General features: G+C 36.1%; 1 protein-coding gene across 1 annotated transcript in view; it reads right to left on the bottom strand.

Moving 5' to 3' along the window:
• The window catches only part of ADAMTS19 (ADAM metallopeptidase with thrombospondin type 1 motif, 19), a 394,617-nt gene that overhangs the window by 133,137 nt on the left and 241,741 nt on the right, over positions 1-19,739 (bottom strand). Inside the window, exons 11-13 of the mRNA XM_006870690.1 lie at positions 11,595-11,696; positions 5,380-5,510; positions 4,229-4,398 (exon numbers count right to left, since the gene is read on the bottom strand). Coding sequence (XP_006870752.1) covers positions 4,229-4,398; positions 5,380-5,510; positions 11,595-11,696 — 403 coding nt within the window. The remainder of the gene's footprint in view (positions 1-4,228; positions 4,399-5,379; positions 5,511-11,594; positions 11,697-19,739) is intronic.

Here is a 19,739-nt window from a genome sequence, read left to right as displayed (position 1 = left end):
TCTTTGCCAATTCCTTCAATGCACCTTGGACTTCTTCCTTCAGTAGCATTGGCTTTTTGTTATATGCTACCTCTTAAAAGGAATCCTGGTGTGGCGCTGTGGGTTAATGCACCAGACCGCAAAGCCCTTTGAATCACAAGGTCGGCGGTTCAAGCTCACTGGCTGCTCCTTGGAAACCCTATACAGGGTTACTATGGGTTGGAATCGACTCGACGGCACTTGACAACAACAACAACACCTCTTAAAAGGCTTAACATAAACCATTTCCTTTTGGTACAGTGACTCTGTGTATTCCTTCCATCTTCTTTTGAAGCTTTCTGCATCATTCAATCATTTGCCCACTGAATCCTTCAATAATGAAAGTCGAAGCTTGAATATTTTTTTCAGTTCCCTCAGCTTGAGAAATGCTGAACATGTTCCTTCTTCCCTTTTGGTTTCTAATGCCAGATCTTTACACATTTCATTATATTTGACTTTCTTTGTGTTCTCAAATTGACCTTTGAAATTTTCTGTTCAGCTCTGTACCTCCTCATTTCCTTCATTTGCTTTAGCATCTCTACGTTGGAGAGCAAGTTTCAGAGTCTCTTCTGACATCCATTTTGAACTTTTCCTTCTTTCTTGTGTTCTTAATGACTTTTTGCTTTCTTCCTGTGTGATATTCTTGATGTCATCTCACAGCTTTCCTGGTCTTTTGTCTTTGTGTTTAATGTATCAAGTCGGTTCTTCAGATGATCTCTAAATTCAGGTGGGATATATTCAGGATCATATTTTGGCTCTTGTGGATTTGTTTTCATTTTCTTCCTCTTCAGTCTGAATTTGCATATGAGAAATTGATGGTCTATTCCACAGTCTGCCCCTGGTCTTGTTTTTGTTGATGATATGGTGCTTTTTCACCATCTTTTTCCACAAACGTAGTCAATTTGATTTCTGTATATCCCATCTGGTGAGGTCCATTTGTGTAGTCCTCTTTTATGCTGTTTTAAAAAGGTATTTGAAATGAACAAATCATTGGTTTTCAGAATTCTATCATGTGATCTCCAGCATAATTTCTATCACCAAGGCCATATTTTCCAACTACTGATCCTTCCTCTTTGTTTCCATTCTTTGTACACCAATCCCCAATAGTTATCAATGTATCTTTGCTTTTTTGATCAGTTTTAGATTGAAAAAGTTGGTAGAATTCTTCTGTTTCATCCTCACTGGCTTTAGTGGTTGGTGCGTAAATTTGAATAATAGTGGCATTAACTGGGCCTCCCGGTAGGCACACGGATATTATCCTATCACAGACAGTGTTTGTTATACCTCATAATAGACCTTGATATGTTCTTTTTGAGATGAATTTGATGCCATTTCTCTTCAACTTCTCATTCTTGGCCTAGTAATCCATGTGATTTTTTTATTCAAAATGGCCAATACCAGTCAATTTCAGCTCACTAATGCTTAGGATATTGATGTTTTTGCATTCCATTTCATTTTTGACAATTTCCAATTTTCCTAAATTCATACTTTGTACATTCCATGTTCCGATTGTTAATGGATGTTTACAGCTGATTCTCTTCATTTTGAGTTGTGCCTCAACAGCAAATGAAGGTCCTGAGGTCTTTACTCCAAAGGGCTTTACAACATTCGCATCATCATGGAAACTCTTCTTTGAGGAAGCAGCTCTGCCCCAGACACATTTTGAGTGCCTTTCATACTGAGGGGCTCATTTTCCAGCACTATATCTGACAGAGTTTCTCTGCTATTCATAAGATTTTCAATGACTAAATATTTGGAAGTAGTTTGTCTCTCCTTCCTAATCTTTCTTCATTTAGAAGCTCATCTAAAACCTGTCTACTGTGTGTGACCCCGCTGGTATTTAAAATACCAGTAGCATAGCTTTCAGAATCACAGCAACTCACAAGCCACCACAGTATGACAAACTGACAGATGAGTGGTAGACTAGAACTTCTTTAATTGTGATTTCCAATGACGTTAACATTTTTAAGCGGCCCTCTTAATCGCTATTTTTTTTTCCTTTCCTAATCTTTAGGGAGTCCTCATGTGGTGTTATAGGATAAGCACTGTGCTACTAAACGCAATGTCAGCAGTTCAAACACCAGCTGCTCCTTGGAAGACTTGTATGGGTTGCTATGAATTAGAACTGACTCAATGGCATTTAACAACAGCAACAACATTCTTAAGGGACCTGTTTCCTGTCTGTTTTTCACATATGACAAGACAGGTTTCAAGTGAGGTCAAAACTATCAAGATCTCACAATTAGTTAGACAAAGAGGGTTAACTTTCAAATAATCAGAAAATGACTTCACGATGTGATTTCTTGTTGTTACATCATATTAATTGTTATTGTTATGTGCCGTGGAGTCGGTTCTGACTCATAGCGACCCTGCACAGGGTTTCCGAGGCTGTAAATCTTTATGGGAGCAGAAAGCCTCATCTTTCTCCCACAGAGCAGCTGGTAGTTTCGAACCGCTCACGGTGAGATTAGCAGCCCAATTCGTAACCACCATGCTACCAGAGCTCCTTATCATATTCATTGCATGTTTAATAATTAATATATGCTTAATATATGCAACAGTATTGGCACAGACATTAGGTGGAATAGAAATATGTTTAAATATGCTATCATAGGATATTTAGATGGAGGTAGTTGGAAGGAACATATAGGCCATTTGAAAAATTGAGTGATTTGGTTTTCTAATGAAATTGATATAAATTGAGTTCAAAACCTGAGTAGAAGTTTTCAAGTTAAATAAATGAGAGAGGGATCAAAGATTTAGAAGGAAATTATATTCTGCCAAGAAACCAACCTTTATGGGTCTAGAAGTATAAGACCATGAAATCTATGAAAGGCAGAATAGAATTTAGATAGCTATACTAGAGACCTCATAGGGAATGGATAAAGATAAAGCATAAGAAGCTACAGTTAGGCCACAGAATGGCATTGTAAACCAGGTAGTAAAGTTTGAGATTGGTGTTGAGGTCAGTGGAGCTCATAGGTTATTACTTAGGGCAATGACTAACAGATCTGGAGTTTAAAAAGTCCAACCTGGCTAAGATTAAAAGTAGAGACTAGAGGATGGTGATACTTCATTCAGAGAGACCATGAGGGAAGTTGGTTAGGAATTGAGGCTATAGATGATGAAGGCATAAGCAACTATGCTGGTAATAGAGAAAGAAAAGTTTGGGAAAATAGAAATCATTGACTAAGTAGATGTGAGTGGAGACTGAGCAAGAAGGATTCTGTCTTGGCTTGACCAAGGAGGTTCATCCTGATGCATTCTCTGTGAGAGAGCAAGTAAGAGAAGCAGATGGTAGATGTGAGAGAGAAAGTAAAGAGGAAGCTGGGAGTTATCTAAGATCCATCAAGCTGTTGCATGAATTAATAGTTTTTACTTGTAATTACTCTGTGATTTGACTGTACTACCAGTTTGCTTGACCAATGAAAGATCTTTTGGTTATTTCCAGGTTGGGCAATTGAAATAAAAAGTGCTATGGACATTCATGTGCTAGTATTTCTGGGGATGTAAATTTTCATTTCTCTAGGAGAAATGCAATTTTTTCATCCTTTGTCGTGTGGCATTGTAGGATATACATTGGATTGCTAACTTCACAGTTGGCATTTAAAACTCATGAGCTGTTTCTCAGAAGCACTATCCAGGATCATTGTAAGTCAGAACTGACTCAGTCACTTAACAACAGCAACATCATGGCAAGTATATCTTTAGTTTCCCAAGAAACTGCCAAACAATTTTTCTAAGTGGCTCTACCATTTTACAGTCCCACCAGGAAAATATAAGAGATATAGATTTTTCTCATTCTTGCCAGTATTTGGTAATGTCTCTATGTTTTTTGTTAATTTTAGCTGTTGTAATAGATGTATAGGACTCTTGATGTGGTGCTGTATGATAAGCACTGGACGGCTAGTCATAAGGTTGGTGGTTCAAACCCACCAGCTGCTCCTCGGAAACCCTATATAGGGTCACTTTGAGTCAGAACCAACTCAACAGCACTTAACAGCAACAACAATTGTTGTGTACCAATATCTCATTATAATTTTTAAACGTAATTTTTGTCATTCTTTATGGGTGTCGTCAATAAAAGAAACAACAAAGTGCTAAAATATCTAGAATATAATCAGTAAAATGACATTTACTAATATTAGAAAACACCTTGAAAAATGAGAAGCTTACTTAAGTAAGACAGTGGTGATTTGGTTGGTCATACCTTCATCTATGACAGCTTGCCACTGAAGCACAGGCTTTGAGTACGCAGGTCTAACACTAAAGGCCTGACATTGCCAGTCTCTGAATCCAGGCAAACCTGCAGGACAAGGTGGATTCTCACATATTCTGTATTGTTTTCTGGGACCATTACAATCCCTTGCTTCACCTAGCCTAGAAAAAATAGCACAAATAATCAATTTTATCTTTGCTTTTTTATGTTAACTATCCATTCAAAAAACTTAAAACTATTATATTAATAACATACAATCCTTTATATTAAATCTACTTTGGAAAATATGAATTTACTAAATAATTAGTAGTAAAGAGTCCTGGTGTGGCGCTGTGGGTTAATGCGCTGGACTGCAAGGTCAGTTTGAACCACAAGCTCGGCAGTTCAAGCTCATCAGCCGCTCCTTGGGAACCCTATACAGGGTCACTATGAGTAGGAGCCAACTTCAAGGCACTTAACAACAACATATATATTTTCCCTCCCTTCAATCTCTTTGATCAACTTACTTTCCAAAACACCTGAGAACTAAAAGGCAACTTCTCTTGCATATGCTACTGAGAGACTGGGCGCAAATAGAAAGCCTGCAATTTCTAAAAAGTTTGGTGCTTAGAATTATTAAAGAGATGTAATGTTTTCATATCACTTGTAGGCTCTAAATTCCTTATGAAGTTACTTTGTCACCATCCTCTACACAAAGGAACACAATTGGAAACGACTTTCTCACCGATCATTCTAGGAATGCAGATGTTGAGTAAGTTGGTCTTATATAAGATGTTCCTGAGTGTACATGTGCTTATTTTGTTTTTGTTTTCCATTGTTCTTAGCTTTTATACTCTATTAACAGTGTTCTCATTCTCATTCTACTCTTCCCGAAATCCCATCATCTCCCTGCTCTTACCACAGTTTCATTAAATGTTCACCTGGCTTTTAATTCTGTTTTCTTAGAAGTGTTGGTCTTTATTTTCCTTTTAGTATGACGTTTTTATACAACTATAAAGTAAATAACTTGACGGATTTTTCTGCTTTCCCAAATGAATTAGGATATGAGGGGTTTCTTTGGCTATCCAACAGGTTTATAAGTAACATCTTTGCATTTTAAGATTCAAAAAGTGTCATCCCCAAACCATGAACTTGGCTTTTACCCAGGGCATTTGCGCTCGCGGCTGCTGATCCCAGAACTGCAGGTTCGGCTACAGGGGTTCCACATGCTCCACTCTCCAGCCAGATGTCCAGGTGCTGAGGTCCTGCTTGTACATTCTCCAGCCTTACACCACTATTCCAAAAGTTATGTCTTAGGTGAACAATTCAGGGCACAACTGAAAATCATTCACTGGCCTATATAGTCACTGGAAATGTAATTAAGTCAAGTCTACTAGAGCCCAAAATATGTGGAATTAAAAAAAACACAAAAATAAGTTGACACTAACTTTTTTATATAATCATCATAATATAATGGTCCAGTTCTCACAATTCTCATGTCAAGGCATACAGCCTTGTCATGAAAGCGGAGCATGGGTATCTGATACTTCAGTACTGTTGACTGATATAGGGTGAAGGTAATGGGGAAGGAATTTGGGTTGGAGAAACAGAAAAGAAAACCCAACATATTCTAAAAAACAGATAACAATATGAAAGGAATAAACACAAAAGCATAGAATACCATGCAGAGAAGAAGGAAGAATAAGAAATAAATGTACTTCTAGTTTTAAGGAGACATTTTGACAAATTTAGCAATTTTGATCTGAAATGCCAGTAATCCAGGAAATTTCCTTTCTTTGTAAATACACATTTATTGAAAAGTATGATTGAATTTTAGCTTTTTTCCTTACATTTTTTTTTCTCTCCTAAAAGAGTTCAGATAAAATTCAAACATTAATATTATACCAAGTACTCTTTAAAAAAAAAAAAAGTCATCTTCCTTGGAAAGATTTGAGTGATTAGACTTTTTGAAATTATGTTATTCATTCTAATTATTCTATCATTTATTTAGAATCTAATAACTGAGAAAGAAAACCAGGAAAGAAGAGAATGGAATAGGGTCATTCTATTTTTTTTTTTCATTGACTATAAATAAAGGCAGTGAAAGAGATTATTTCTATAGCAACTGAGAAACAGATGCCAAGACTTTAAGTAGACAAATTATTGTAATTTCTCCTTTTTTTTCCCATGAAAAATCAGGTAGATGATAGTCCTAGCAAACATCTCAAAGGTAAAAAATTAACTGAAAAAATAATGTTGAAAATGATAAGTGAAGATTAGTAACATTAACATGGTTGTTGTTAAGTGCCATCAAGTCGGTTCCAATACATAGCGACCCTGTATAAGGTTTTCCGAGGAGCGGCTGGTGAGTTTGAACAGTCAACCTTGTGGTTCAAAACTGACCTTTTGGCCCATTGCATTATCCTGTAGAGCTATACTAGGACTCCATTCATATTATTGTTGTTGATGTTAAATGCTATTAAGCTGATTCCGATTTAGCGACCGTGTATAGGGTTTCCAAGGAGCAGCTGGTAATTTTGAACCTTCAACTTTGCAGTTCAAACCCAGTGCATTATTCCATAGCACCACACTAGGACTCTTTATTAAGATTATTAATTGTATAATGAGGAGGTTCAGCAAGGTTATTTTCTGTCATTTGTGACAACATGATTTATAAGGGATTTTGAAGAATTAAACAGAAACTCTAATTCTCAACGTTTCCATTTCCAAAATGTGAAAGATAACATATTTACCTACTAGTCTTTCTTAAGTATAAGAGTTAAATGAAGCCCTAAGCACAATGTGCAGCACACAATAAGCATTTAGCGAATGTTTCACAGTGGTGGAAACACTCATTTACAAGCAGAAAGTTTGGTGGTTCAAACAGCTATTCCATATGAGAAAGTGTGGCAGCCAGCTCCTGTAAAGATTTACAGCCTTGGAAACCCTATGAGACAGTTATACTGTGTCTGTAGGGTCACTATGATTTGGAATCAACTTGACAGTTCTTGTTTTTGATTTTTAAGTAAAATAATAATGCAAAATATGGTGATATATATCATTATATTCAAGTTATAAATAAGATACAAATAATCTAATCAAAATCCTGTTTTTCTGATTTCTATTGATCTTTCTTCAAAATTTATTGTGAGAATGTATGAAGAAGCTTCAAAATGTTCATGGAAAATAAAATAAAAGAAAAGATAATGGATTGTTCTTTTCCACATATGTTTCGAAGCGTTGCTAACCACATAGTCAGAGGTTCAAACCCATCAGCTACTTCCTGGAAACCCTATACAGAGTCTCTATGAGTTCAAACTGACTTGATGGCATTTAACAACAACATATTTTTTAAAAAAAGAGAATTTAGATCATACTACCTAGTTTTGAGTCCAGTTAACTCTTAGATATGCAAGAAAATAATAAGGTCCTGCCGAATTCCTATAATACTGCCCAAATTTTAATTCAATCTCAGATTCAAAAAGTTTTAAGTCTAGGGTTATAAAGAACAAACAAAAAGCTTAACAACTCTGAGTCTATAATATGCCATTGTTAATAATCATTAAAGAGATTGGGGCTTTGTATGAAGATACAGGCTGACAGTGAGAAAAGGCGAAAAAATAAACAAAGGAAAACTTTAAAAAATTACTTATTGGTTAAGAGGACATAGAATGTTATATTGTCTGCTGTAGCTAAGTGCTGTCTAGTCGGTTCCAACTCATAGTGGCCCTGTGTAGGGTTTCCAAGGTGTGGCTGGTGAATTTGGACTATGGACCTTGTGGTTTAAACTGACCTTGTGGTCTAGTGAATTATCCCACAGCTCACAAAATAAACTTTATCACCTAGCACATACCAGATCTTTGGGTGAAATTATGAGGAATGTGTTTTTGTGTGTTTTAAATGGAGATGTGTTTCATCATTGAGGAAAATTGTTTAAATAATTATTAAATATTATGGAGTTTCTCTATAAAAAAGATTCTAAGGATGCTGTTCAGAAATTTTCTAGCACCATTTCATGAGTCATATAATATTTGTACTTTTAGTCTCAGAAATTATATTATTGAGCACTGTTTACAAACTTAAAATGTGTCATTTCTACTAAGTCAGCCTGATATGTGAAAATGTATATATATATAATTTATGGAATAATCCATGACATTGACTATTATTTCCTATGTTTTTTCTTTTCCAAATTTTCATATGAATATTTCTAGAAAGTAGACATGAAAATATAAAATTGAAAAATTCATGAAGTTGCCAAAAGAGTCTGATAATTCACAAATCAAACCTTGTTCACAGATTTTGGAAGTGCAAAGTGGAGGAAAGAAGGCAAAATCTCTGGACATATGCATAATTATGATGTTGCCGTTAAGTGCTGTCAAATCAGTTCTGCCTCATAGTGACCTTGTATAGAGTTTCCAAGGAGCGGCTGGTGAGTTGGAACTGCCCACCTTGTGGTTCAAATTGGCCCTGTGGTCTAGTGCTTTATCCTACAGTGCCATACCAGGACTGTGATATGATATTAGAATCTTTATTATTTTTAATAATGGAGAATGCATAATAATGATAATTTTTATTGAGGAACACAAATCACCAATATACCATGTAGACTTTGACTAAACAATCTAAAATTCTACTGAACAGATAATTTAACTGCCCTCCCATTTCTACTCCTAGGAAATACTGTTGATTTTTATTACTATTTATCATCTCTTTAATCTCTATTAATTGTAAATGTAAATCTACAGGATAGTATCAAGAAGAGAAAGGGGAAGAAAGAAAATAGATTGCTTTTAATTTGGTAAATGATGTTTATAAATAGCATGTAAATCACTAACTTCAAAATAATTTTGCATCATACATTTCTGTAAGTATCCCTTAGATTCTATTTTATATAGCTAGATGAAGTAGATTTAGAAAGCTAAATTAATAACACTACAGTGTTGTGAGCTATAAAACCTCCAGCTTTGTTTCCTAATTTGCAATCTATGAAACAGCAGAGTTTAGAAGAGGTTGCAAGTATTCAAGTATGCTATCACTGCCTGACTCAACAGCAGTGTGGTGAGCCCTTTGTGTGATGGCTGCTACAACAGCTGGAACAGATGGGTGTCTGAAGAAGCGCACGTGACCTGAAGAACTGAGAAGTTCATTAGTTATTTCAATATACAAAGTATAAAAGAAAACACTAAAAGCATTTCATTAAAATAATAATAGGGAGAGAAAACATTTTATATTTGCTGTGTAATTGCAGTTTCGATAGCTAAAAGAGTAAATTTATTTTAAAGACCTTAAGTCTGCTAATCATTCTTATAAATAAGAAGACACAATAACAGAAAATATTTAACATGACATAGTATAAAAAATGAAGATATTTCATATTATTAAGGAAGAACTAAGGAAACTGTATGGATTATGTGATATCTGAGTATTTGTTTTTTGCTGTTGATTACCGTTTGAGAGATGATAAAAATTTTTGCTGTTACAGAGTTATGATTCAAGCAATAAGTTACTCAGCAGAATACATGAGGCTTGCCCTGCATACACGCTTTGTTATATGTTTGTTTATAATTTTTAGAAAAGAAAAGATTCCCAAATACTGACCTTTATTTTCCTAGAAAAAAATTTGGTTGATAATCTTTAGTAACAAAACTTTTCTAGTATTTAAAACATTGTTATGGGTGGGATTTCAAAATTGTGTACTTTTATTAAATAAAAAACTATAAATGTAATAAGTGACTATATGTCCACATTCATCAAACAATCCATATATTTATTGTAAAACATTTAATTCATCCCACCTCACTATGTCTTATTTGAATCTATCAATTTCACTTCCATTCTAAGAGATAACAACTAATAACAGCTTAGAATTTATGTTACTAAAACCATTGACTAGGAGTTTAGAAATGTATGTCTGTCTGTTTGGGTAGACATGTCTGTACACAAGTGTTTTTGTTTTTTTTCCCCTTAAATTTCAAATGACATCATAAAGTATGAATTATTCTGGCATGCCTATGTATTAACAGTAATGTCTTGTGTAGGTCATGCCATGGTAGTATCTAGCTAGCTACCTCATTAAAAACAAAATGTTACACTGAAACCATTCTTATACTTAGAAATAGTTTAGTTTTTAAATTTTTTAACATTGCAAATTACATCTTTACATAAGCAAGGTGCATGTACAAATAAACACTAGACTGCTAACCACAAGGTTTGGAGTTCAAACCCTTACCAGCCATTCCTCAGAAACCCTACACAAGGTTGCTATGAGTCGGAACCAACTCAATGGTGCTTAACAACAACATATTTCATTAGGACAAATTTCTACAATTTGAGGTGCTGGATTTCAGTCTATTTTTTCAAATTGATGTTTTGTTGTTGTAGCTACTGAATTTGTGAGCACTTCATATATTTTTTTCCCCAAATAACTCACACCAAGTAATCTGGAGATATTTTGTTGCTGTTTCTTTTCAAATCTAATACAAATTCATGTACTTTACAGGCAACGTTTCTAGTCTTACATTGAATGAAATGATGACCATTACATAGATAAAAAATAGAAAATCATAATTAAACTTTCAGCAAGCAAAGTTGTCTCATGATTACTTTAACCCTAATTATAAGTACATATGAAATCTACTTGATTTCATATTCTTTGACAATAGTTTCATTTTTCAAAAGGAGTTATCTTTATCCTAGAAAATGTACAGGAATACATTCCAGTAGTCTTGTAAAAACACATTAAACTTAGAAAACCAAATACTTACTAATCTTAAAAATATCAATTGAAATATTTTATTAGTGCTTAAGTTGATAAGGATAAATTACTGATACTCAGTGGCTTTCCTGAGACAACATTTTATACACAGAAGAATTCATCATCTTAGAGTAGTTTTACTAGGTGTTCTATAGGATAATCGCTGGACTGCTACCTAAAGGTTGGTGGTTCAAACTCATCAGCTGCTCCTTGGAAACCCTTACAGGATCATTTCGAGTCAGATCGGACTTGATGGCTTTAACAACAATAACAATTTTTGGTGCTTTTTAATTTATATTTAATATAAACAATAAAGCTTATAAGAATTAACTTTGTTGTTAAATTCATACAGATATTGGACTTTCAACATTATGATCATTAACAACAATAGAAACAACCACATTTGTATTAACAGAACAACCATGAATTTGAAAAATACACAAAAAAGATCAAATTAAAAATAGATGGAATACTGGAATTTAAAATTGTTTCATATTCAAAATATTTCATCAGTGTTGAAAATTTTAAAATGTAATTAGCAAGAGAAAATTCCCAAAATAAATGGAAGTTTCTTATTTCATTTAATATTCTTATTCACTTCAGTAAAGCCCAAGGACTTACCTTACCAGGATCACAATCAGTTCCATCCATTGGTGGATCTAGTTTGGTTCTGCATTCCTTCTCACCTTCTACCTTACACCACAACCCTGTGCAAATAACATGCTGAAACAAGAGCACAATCACTAATAAGGGAGGGCATCACATTTTTTAGGCTAAGTCAGTAATTTTGACAATGCTCTTTGGAGGAATACAAGATTATGATGTGTGAAAAATATATACTTCAGGTATTTTTAATACAAAACTTTTCTTTGAAACATGGTAATAGAAAGATTGTTGTTGCTGTTAGGTGCCATCTTTTCTTGTTTTTGGTACCATCGAGTTGATACCGACCCATAGCGACCTTATGCACAGCAGAACAAAACACTGCCTGATGCTGGGCAAACCTCACTGTTGTTGCCACACTTGAGTCCATCGATGCTGCCACTTGGCCAATCCATCTCATTGGGGGTATTGCTCTTTTCTTCTGACGCTCTACCTTACCAAACATGATATCCTTCTCCAGTGACTTGTCCCTCCTGACAATATGTCTAAAGTATGAGAGATGAAGTTTGGTCATCTTGGACTCTAAGGAGCACTCCGGCTGCACTTCTTCTAAAACATATAAATTGGTTCTTTTGGCAGCCCATGGCACTTTCAGTATTCTCCTCCAACACCATAACTCAAAAGCATCAATTCTTCTGCGGTCTTTCTTATTCACTGTCTAGCTTTCACATGCATATGAGGTTATTGAAAACACCATGGCTTGGGACAGGCACACCTTAGTCTTCAAGCTGACATCTTTGCTCTTCAACACTTTCAAAAGGTCTTGTGCAGCACATTTGGTTAATGCAGTATGCTGTTTGATTTCTTGACTGCTGCTTCCATGAGTGTCGATAGTTGATCCAAGAAGAATGAAGTCCTTGACAACTTCAATCTTTTCTCCATTGATAAGAATGTTGTTTATTGGTCCAGTAGTGAGGATTTTTATTTTCTTGACATTGAGATGTAATCCATACTGAAGGCTGTGTTCTTTGATCTTCATCAGCAAATGTTTTAAGTCCTCTTCACTTTTAGCAAGCAAGATTGTATCATCTGCATATTGAAGGTTGTTAATGAGTGAGTCTTCCTCTAATCCTGATGCCACGTTTTTCTTCACAGAACCCAGCTTCTAGGATTATTTGCTCAGCATACAGGTTGAATAAGTATGGTGAAAGAATACAACTCTGTCGCACACCTTTCTTAATTTTAAAGCATTCAGTGTTCCCATGTTCTGTTTCAAAAACTGCCTCTCGGTCCAGGTACAGATTCCTCATGAACACAATTAAGTGTTCCAGAATACTCATACTTTGCAATGGTGTCCATAGCTTGTCATGATCCACACAGTCAAAAGCCTTTGCATAGTCAATAAAGCACAGGTAAACATCTTTCTGATATTCTCTGCTTTCAGTCAAGATCCATCGGACATCAGCAATGATGCCCTCATTCCACATCCTCTTCTGAATCCAGCTTGAACCACTGAAAGTTCTCTGTCAATGTATGATTGCAGCCATTTCTCGTTTACCTTTAGCAAATCTTTACTCGCATGGGATATCAAAGAGATTGTCTGATGATTTCCTCATTCTGTTAGGTCGCCTCTCTTTGGAATGGGATACTCCCGCCGGGGATCCCACCTCAAAGAAAAAAAAAGGAGGCTGAACTGATTTCACTGACGAGGGTATTAGAAATGTTGGCAAGAAATACTGAATGTGTACCCAGAGGATTTTAGTGGAACTGAGGCAGAAGGGTTGGAGAGAGGGGTTAAAGAATGAAAAGTAGATGACAATGGAATTGTTCTAGTTCTGAGAAGTTAAAAGGTAAAAAGTAAGTTTTTTTTTTAATAGAATGGTTCTGATCCTGTGATCTAGCACCTGCTCTTCATAAATGAGTCCATGAAATTATCCACTACAGGAAAGAGGCCCTGATTTGTCTCATTAGGTCCTGGCACTAGAATAACAACAACAAAATCATTCAGGAGGTGAGCTCTGACTGTTACCTGCCTCAAGAATAATCCCAATACAGGTTGTCCTGCACCAATACCAATGCAAACAACTCCCTGAAAATAGCAGGTTGATTTCATGCAGATGCCCCAAGCTGGGGAATTAAATATTTGCTGGTTTTGTTTTTGTAGACACCTTTTCTGGTTGGGTAAAATTTTGCCCCCACCAGAACTAAGAATTTCAGAAATAGTGAAAATCCTTTTGAAGGAGATTACCTCCAAGTTTGGACTTTCAGAGTGTCCAAAGTGACAACAGAGCAGCAAACAGATTAAATGGAGATTGAATTCAATGTGGAGGCTCGAGAAAATGAACCATACTCTAAAGAGAAACAAATGACAAAACTGTCAGGAAATTAATCTACATTGGGACCAGGTGTTGCCTTAGCCTTGTTTTGAGTTCAGGTAGCCCCCAGAAGTGGGCTTAAATTGAGCCCTTATAGAGTTGTATACAGTAAACCTTCCCAGGCAGCTTCCCTCAACCCTCTACCTGACCTCAGCCAAGGCTTAAAGGTGCGGTGGTATGCACAACACCTCCACCATACACTTTCTATTATTTGTAAAATTGTTCTTCCCAGGTCTGCTCCCTTCCCTACAGGTAACCTGATCCCTTCCAGCATGGAGATCATATTGTGCTCAGAACATGGAGAGACAGACCTGAAAACCAGTTAGAGAGAAAAAGTGGACTGGATCTTTGGAAGTCCTTCTAGCCACCCTGTCAGCTGTCAAGTTAGGTGGACTCAACTTTGACTCAATGGGACTCTCATAAGACATTATTCCTTTTAATGGGATGAAAAACATTTGGGCCTATTTAGCTCAGAGTGTAATATGGGTATCTGATTTGTTTTTCCTTTCTGGAAGGCATCCAGAAGCATCTGCAAAGATTACTGAGGACTAGAACAAGAAATTATCCCAAGCGCAGCAGCCAAGGTAGAAGGAGTCCCCACAGCAGACTAAAGAAAGCCTCATCTCCATGAGTAGCTGAAACTGACCCTACCAACCCTCACAAGGTAACGTTGAGACGTACAACCTGTCCTGCTTCAGCCACAAACCAGGAGCTGGCTGATCTACGCACCGCCAAAGCATGAGGATATCTGCCATGGGATTCATTTTAATTAGACTTTGGGGTGTGGGAAAGGGAGAAATCTGTGTAATCTATACACCCACACCACCAAGGTGGGCCAAACAGTAACCATACTACTCTTCTAAAAGTGATGGCACCCTCCTAGGTAACTGAACCAATGGAATTGGGGTGGCCCTAACCACTCTGACACACCAACAGACCCAGATACGAAATGCCATCTATCAAAATAAATGAGTCCTAAACTACTTATTGGCTGCGGAGGGAGGAGGGGTATGTGAGAAGGTTAATTTTGCTAACTGCTGCATACAAGTAGATGACCAGAATCTGGTATTAGAAGTATTAGAAGACCTTGTAAAAATGCAAAAAGTTGTTCCTGTGAAAACTGGAATGGGTGGAACCCACAAAGCCTATGGGGAGGGTAATTCTTCACCTTTAAAGTGTTCAAGACTCTTGTGCATGGAGTCCTGTTTTATTTGGAATTTACTTAATCAGTCCATGCCTACTCCCACTAGCAATCAGGGCCATAGGAACTGCCATTAAAACAATAATCAAATGAAAAGGGTACCAACAATCCAAATCAATACCAAAATACCATTCCTTACATAGATGATGCCCCTGGGAAAAATGTTCCAAAGGGCATCAAAGGGGGGAATGAACAGGAAAAGGTAAAAATCATTCACTGCCCTATCCTGCTCAGGAGGCAAGCTAAAATGCGAATCAGGTTACCAAATGGGACCGACCAATCCCCGGGACTCCCCCCTGCCCTCAAACAGGTATGCAGCCTGGCCCCTCTCTGGACTCTGACCCCATTAGGCCCGTGTTGCCCTCCATTCAGGGCTCAGAATCTGGAGAAATTAGCTCCTCGAGTCAGCTGGCTTAATAAAATCTGAAACTCTGCTTCACCTTTCTGAGTGCCTCGGTTTCTTCAACCACGAATCTAAAACTACTGTAACAGAAGAGTGTCAGAAACCTAAACCACAGGGATACTTGTAATAACTCAAACAAAAAACCAAATCCACTGTCATTGAATCAACTCTAGCTCATAGGGTCCTTATATGGGGTTTCCGAGACTATAAATCTTTATGGAAGTACAAGCTCTTGAAGAACCACTGGTGGTTTGAACCACTGACCTTGTGGTTAGCTGTCCAGTGCGTGTCTTACAGCATCACTAAGGCTTCTTTGTAGCCATCTCAAATCACATAAATATAGAGAGCATGAAAGAGGCACAATAAAACATTCTTAAAGACTTTCCATTTCTATGACAAAGAGTTTTATAGATACAAGCACAAAACAAATAAAACTGTGGAAATCTAGAATATGTGAGGGAAATTTAAAGGTAATTAGGATATTTAATCTATAGTGAAGATGATTGTATCTTAATCATCTTCTCCTAATATACAGATATTAAGAGGGAAAAGTGGAAGATACCTATATGTCAGTATAGTGGCAATGTGAAAGATAATCATGAAAGGGTGAGAAGTGATAAGTCCAGTATAAGGGAAGGAGGCACATAATGGAAGAGAATAGTAAGCAATTAGCTTGAACAGATGTTGTTGTTGTTGTTAAGTGCCATCGAGTCGGGTCCGACCCATAGCGACCCTGTACAGGGTTTCCGAGGGTGTAAATCTTTACGGGAGTAGAAAGCCTCATCTTTCTCCCGCGGAGCGGCTGGTAGTTTCGAACCGCTGACCTTAAGGTTCGCAGCCCGATTCGTAACCACTACGCTACCAGAGCTTGAACAGATAGAAGAACACAATCTTGAATGACAGAGTGAACTATTGTTCATGTATGGTCTTCCTTATTCATTGTTGTTGATGTTAGATGCTGACAAGTGGGTTCTGACTCATAGGGACACTGTGCACAACAGAATGAAACACTATCCAGTACTATGCCACACTCACAATACTTTCCATGTTTGACACCAATATGTTGTCACTGTGTCAGTGCATATCATTGAGGTCTTCCACTTTTACTCTGATCCTCCACTTTACCAAGAATGATGTTCTTCTCCAGGGATTGGTTCCTCCTGACAACATGTCCAATGTATGAGTAATGAAATCTCACATCTATGTTTCTAAGGAGTACTCTGGCTTACTTCTTCCAAGATAGATTTATGTGTTCTTCTGGAAGTACACAGTACTTTCCATATTCTTCACTAACACCATAATTCAAGTGCATTGATTCATGTATGCACTTCCTTATTTATTGTCCAACTTTCATATGCAGATGAGGTGAATGAAAATATCATGGATTGGATCAGGTGCAAATTATTTCTCAAACTTATATATATTTGCTCTTGAACACTTTAAAGAGATCTTTTGCAGCCAATTTGCCCAATGTAATACATTGTTTGATTTCCTGACTGTTGTTTCCATGAGCATTGATTGTGGATCCAAACAAAATGATGTCTTTGGCAGCTTGAATGTTTATTGATCTAGTTCTGAAGATTTTCAGTTTCTTTACATTGAAGTGCAATCCATACTGAAGACAACAGTCTTTGATCTTTACTAGTAAGTCTTTCAAGTCCTCTTGGCTTCCAGTAAGCAAGGTTGTGTCATCTGCATATTGCAGGTTATTAATGAGTTTTCCTCTAATCCTAATACCATGTTCTTCTTCATATAATTCAGCTTCTTAGATTATTTGCTCAGTATACTGATTGGCTAAGTATCGTGAAAGGATAAAACCATTAATTATGCCCTTATTCTATTCAAACAACTGTCTTTTGGTCTATGTACTGGTTTTTCACAAGCACAATTAAGTGTTCTGAAAAGTAGTACTAGGGACTTCTATTTTCAGAGAAAAGGAAGTAGTTCAATAGGAGACTAATAAGACAAAAAGGTATTTTAGAAAGCTTACTCACTCTGGTAGTGTGTTCAAAATACATTATGAAAGACAGGAACATTAAACTTAAATTACATCCCAAATTTATTAAGTAGCTTGGAAAGAATACATTTTAGCTTATCTGTTTTCTCTAAAATAGAATTTATCACAATTCCTAAAATATTTTACCCTACTTTAAATATATCTTTAAATTTTGAATTTTGAACTGTTTATAAGCTATTCAGATTTAATGGTCAATAGAGTGTAATAAATTTAATTAAACATATTTTATCTGGTGTCATTGACATTTATTTCTGCTTTAAGCATTTCAAGGTAATATGTTTTATCATAATTTGTTGTTAAATGCTGTTAACTTAGTTCTGACTCATAACAACCCTGTATAGGGTTTCCAAGGAATGGCTGGTGAATTTGAACTGCCGACACTGCGGTTCAAACCGATCTTGTGTTCCAGTGCTTTATTCCACAGCACCACCAGGGCTCCTGTCATAATTAGGATGTGGTTTAAATCAATTTATGTGTTTTTATTTACATATACAATTTCAATTTTTAAAAAAGCATGAGTTTTGTTTTTCTAGGTGTTAACTTCAGTATTTATTTATTTCAATTTTGTTTTGTTTTGTTTTCTTGGTTTACTTTTATGGTTGTTTATCTCCCTGCTCTAAACCCTACTATCAAGTATATTTTATTACTGGGTCAAAATATTGAAATTTCTGCCAGAGAAGAAATTTTCTTTACTTACACTGAATAAAGCTGACTTGTGTTACAATAAGCATTATTTTAGTCAAGTTCATTAACTAACCAATGTATTTTGAACTATAAACCAAATCTTCTTTATCACAATTTTAGGATTATACATGCTTGTTGAACACTGTTGGTGGTCTAAATTTGACCTTCCATTATTATCTGCTATTCAAAACAGCAGGTACTCTAATTGATTCCTACTGAGAACATAAGAGCAAACTTGGCAGCTTTTCAAGATAAGCACAGCCACATAGAATAAATCTCCTACAGAAAAGACCTAGCCTAGATACCTTATGGTAAGTAAATTATAGCCTCATTCTTAAAAATACTTCACTAATTTAAGAGTTCAAAGGAAACTGTCAATAGTAAGACAAGAAACTGTTGAAGAAATAGTATAAATTGTTTTCACCTGGAGTGGCGGAATGTCTCAGTTGTGTGACAGTAAAGCAATGTACAAGCAAGTCTTTCTTGCAGATGATGAGAATTCAGCAATTCTGATTGTTGAAGCAAAACACTCGGCTTATGTTACAAAAGCCAAGGTTAATTTTTTTCCACTTCATGGCTGAAACCTTTTTTTCTTACTTTTTATTGTGAATTGGGTGAAAGTTTACAGGCAAGATATCAGCTTTACAGTTAACAAATTATACATTTGATTGCATGTCAATGATTAGTATCCCTTCCCTGCAACAATAGCTATCCTGCTTCCTCCCTGTGCCTCTCCACTGTAACATTTTATGTTATAAATGAACAAAGGAACAAAGGGGAAAAAAATGAATAAAATTAACAAATGAATAAAGTAAAAATATTCAATGTATACTGATAAAACAAAACAAAAATTAATGTTTAAATGGCATATTCTGTCAGCTACCTTCCTTCCCGCAGGCCCAGAGTCCATCTCAGTCCACGGGCCTGCAGCTCTCAACTACACTGTCTCTCCATGCTACTTCCTCTGTTGTCTCTGCTTTTCAAGGTAAGGATCACACACTCTACTCATGCTCTTCCTTCTAGATTGTCCAGAAATGAAAGATTAACTACTCTCCCCTTTTAGTTACATATCTTCCACAATTGCAGTTGTGACAATCACAACTAATCCTGTTAACTATTATTCACATTTAAGTCATAAAGTCCTATCACTGTCATCTGGAAAAGAGGAAAACTATTTCGTGGGGATTCTGCCTTACTCTCCTCATTCTGAAACTAAGCAAACTCATGAAAGTTTGTGAACCAGCCACTTCATGCCTTTATAGCCCCCCATTTTAAGAGTCAATGTCTACATTTCTCATTTTATCAACTCAGTACACTAAGGAAACAAGGTTGTTCTTTGATATGAAGAATCATTCCATTCTGGTTGGAATTTTGAGTCATTTGCATTCATAGGCAAAAGTCTAGTTCATCAAATTGTAGCAGTTTGCACTTGTTCACAGTATCAAACATCTTTGTCTTCCTCTGAAACCATTTTTGATATCCA

Source organism: Chrysochloris asiatica, unplaced genomic scaffold (genome assembly GCF_000296735.1).
Source record: "Chrysochloris asiatica unplaced genomic scaffold, ChrAsi1.0 scaffold00147, whole genome shotgun sequence".
Classification (NCBI taxonomy): domain Eukaryota; kingdom Metazoa; phylum Chordata; class Mammalia; order Afrosoricida; family Chrysochloridae; genus Chrysochloris; species Chrysochloris asiatica.
This window is presented reverse-complemented; position numbering and strand designations above follow the sequence as displayed.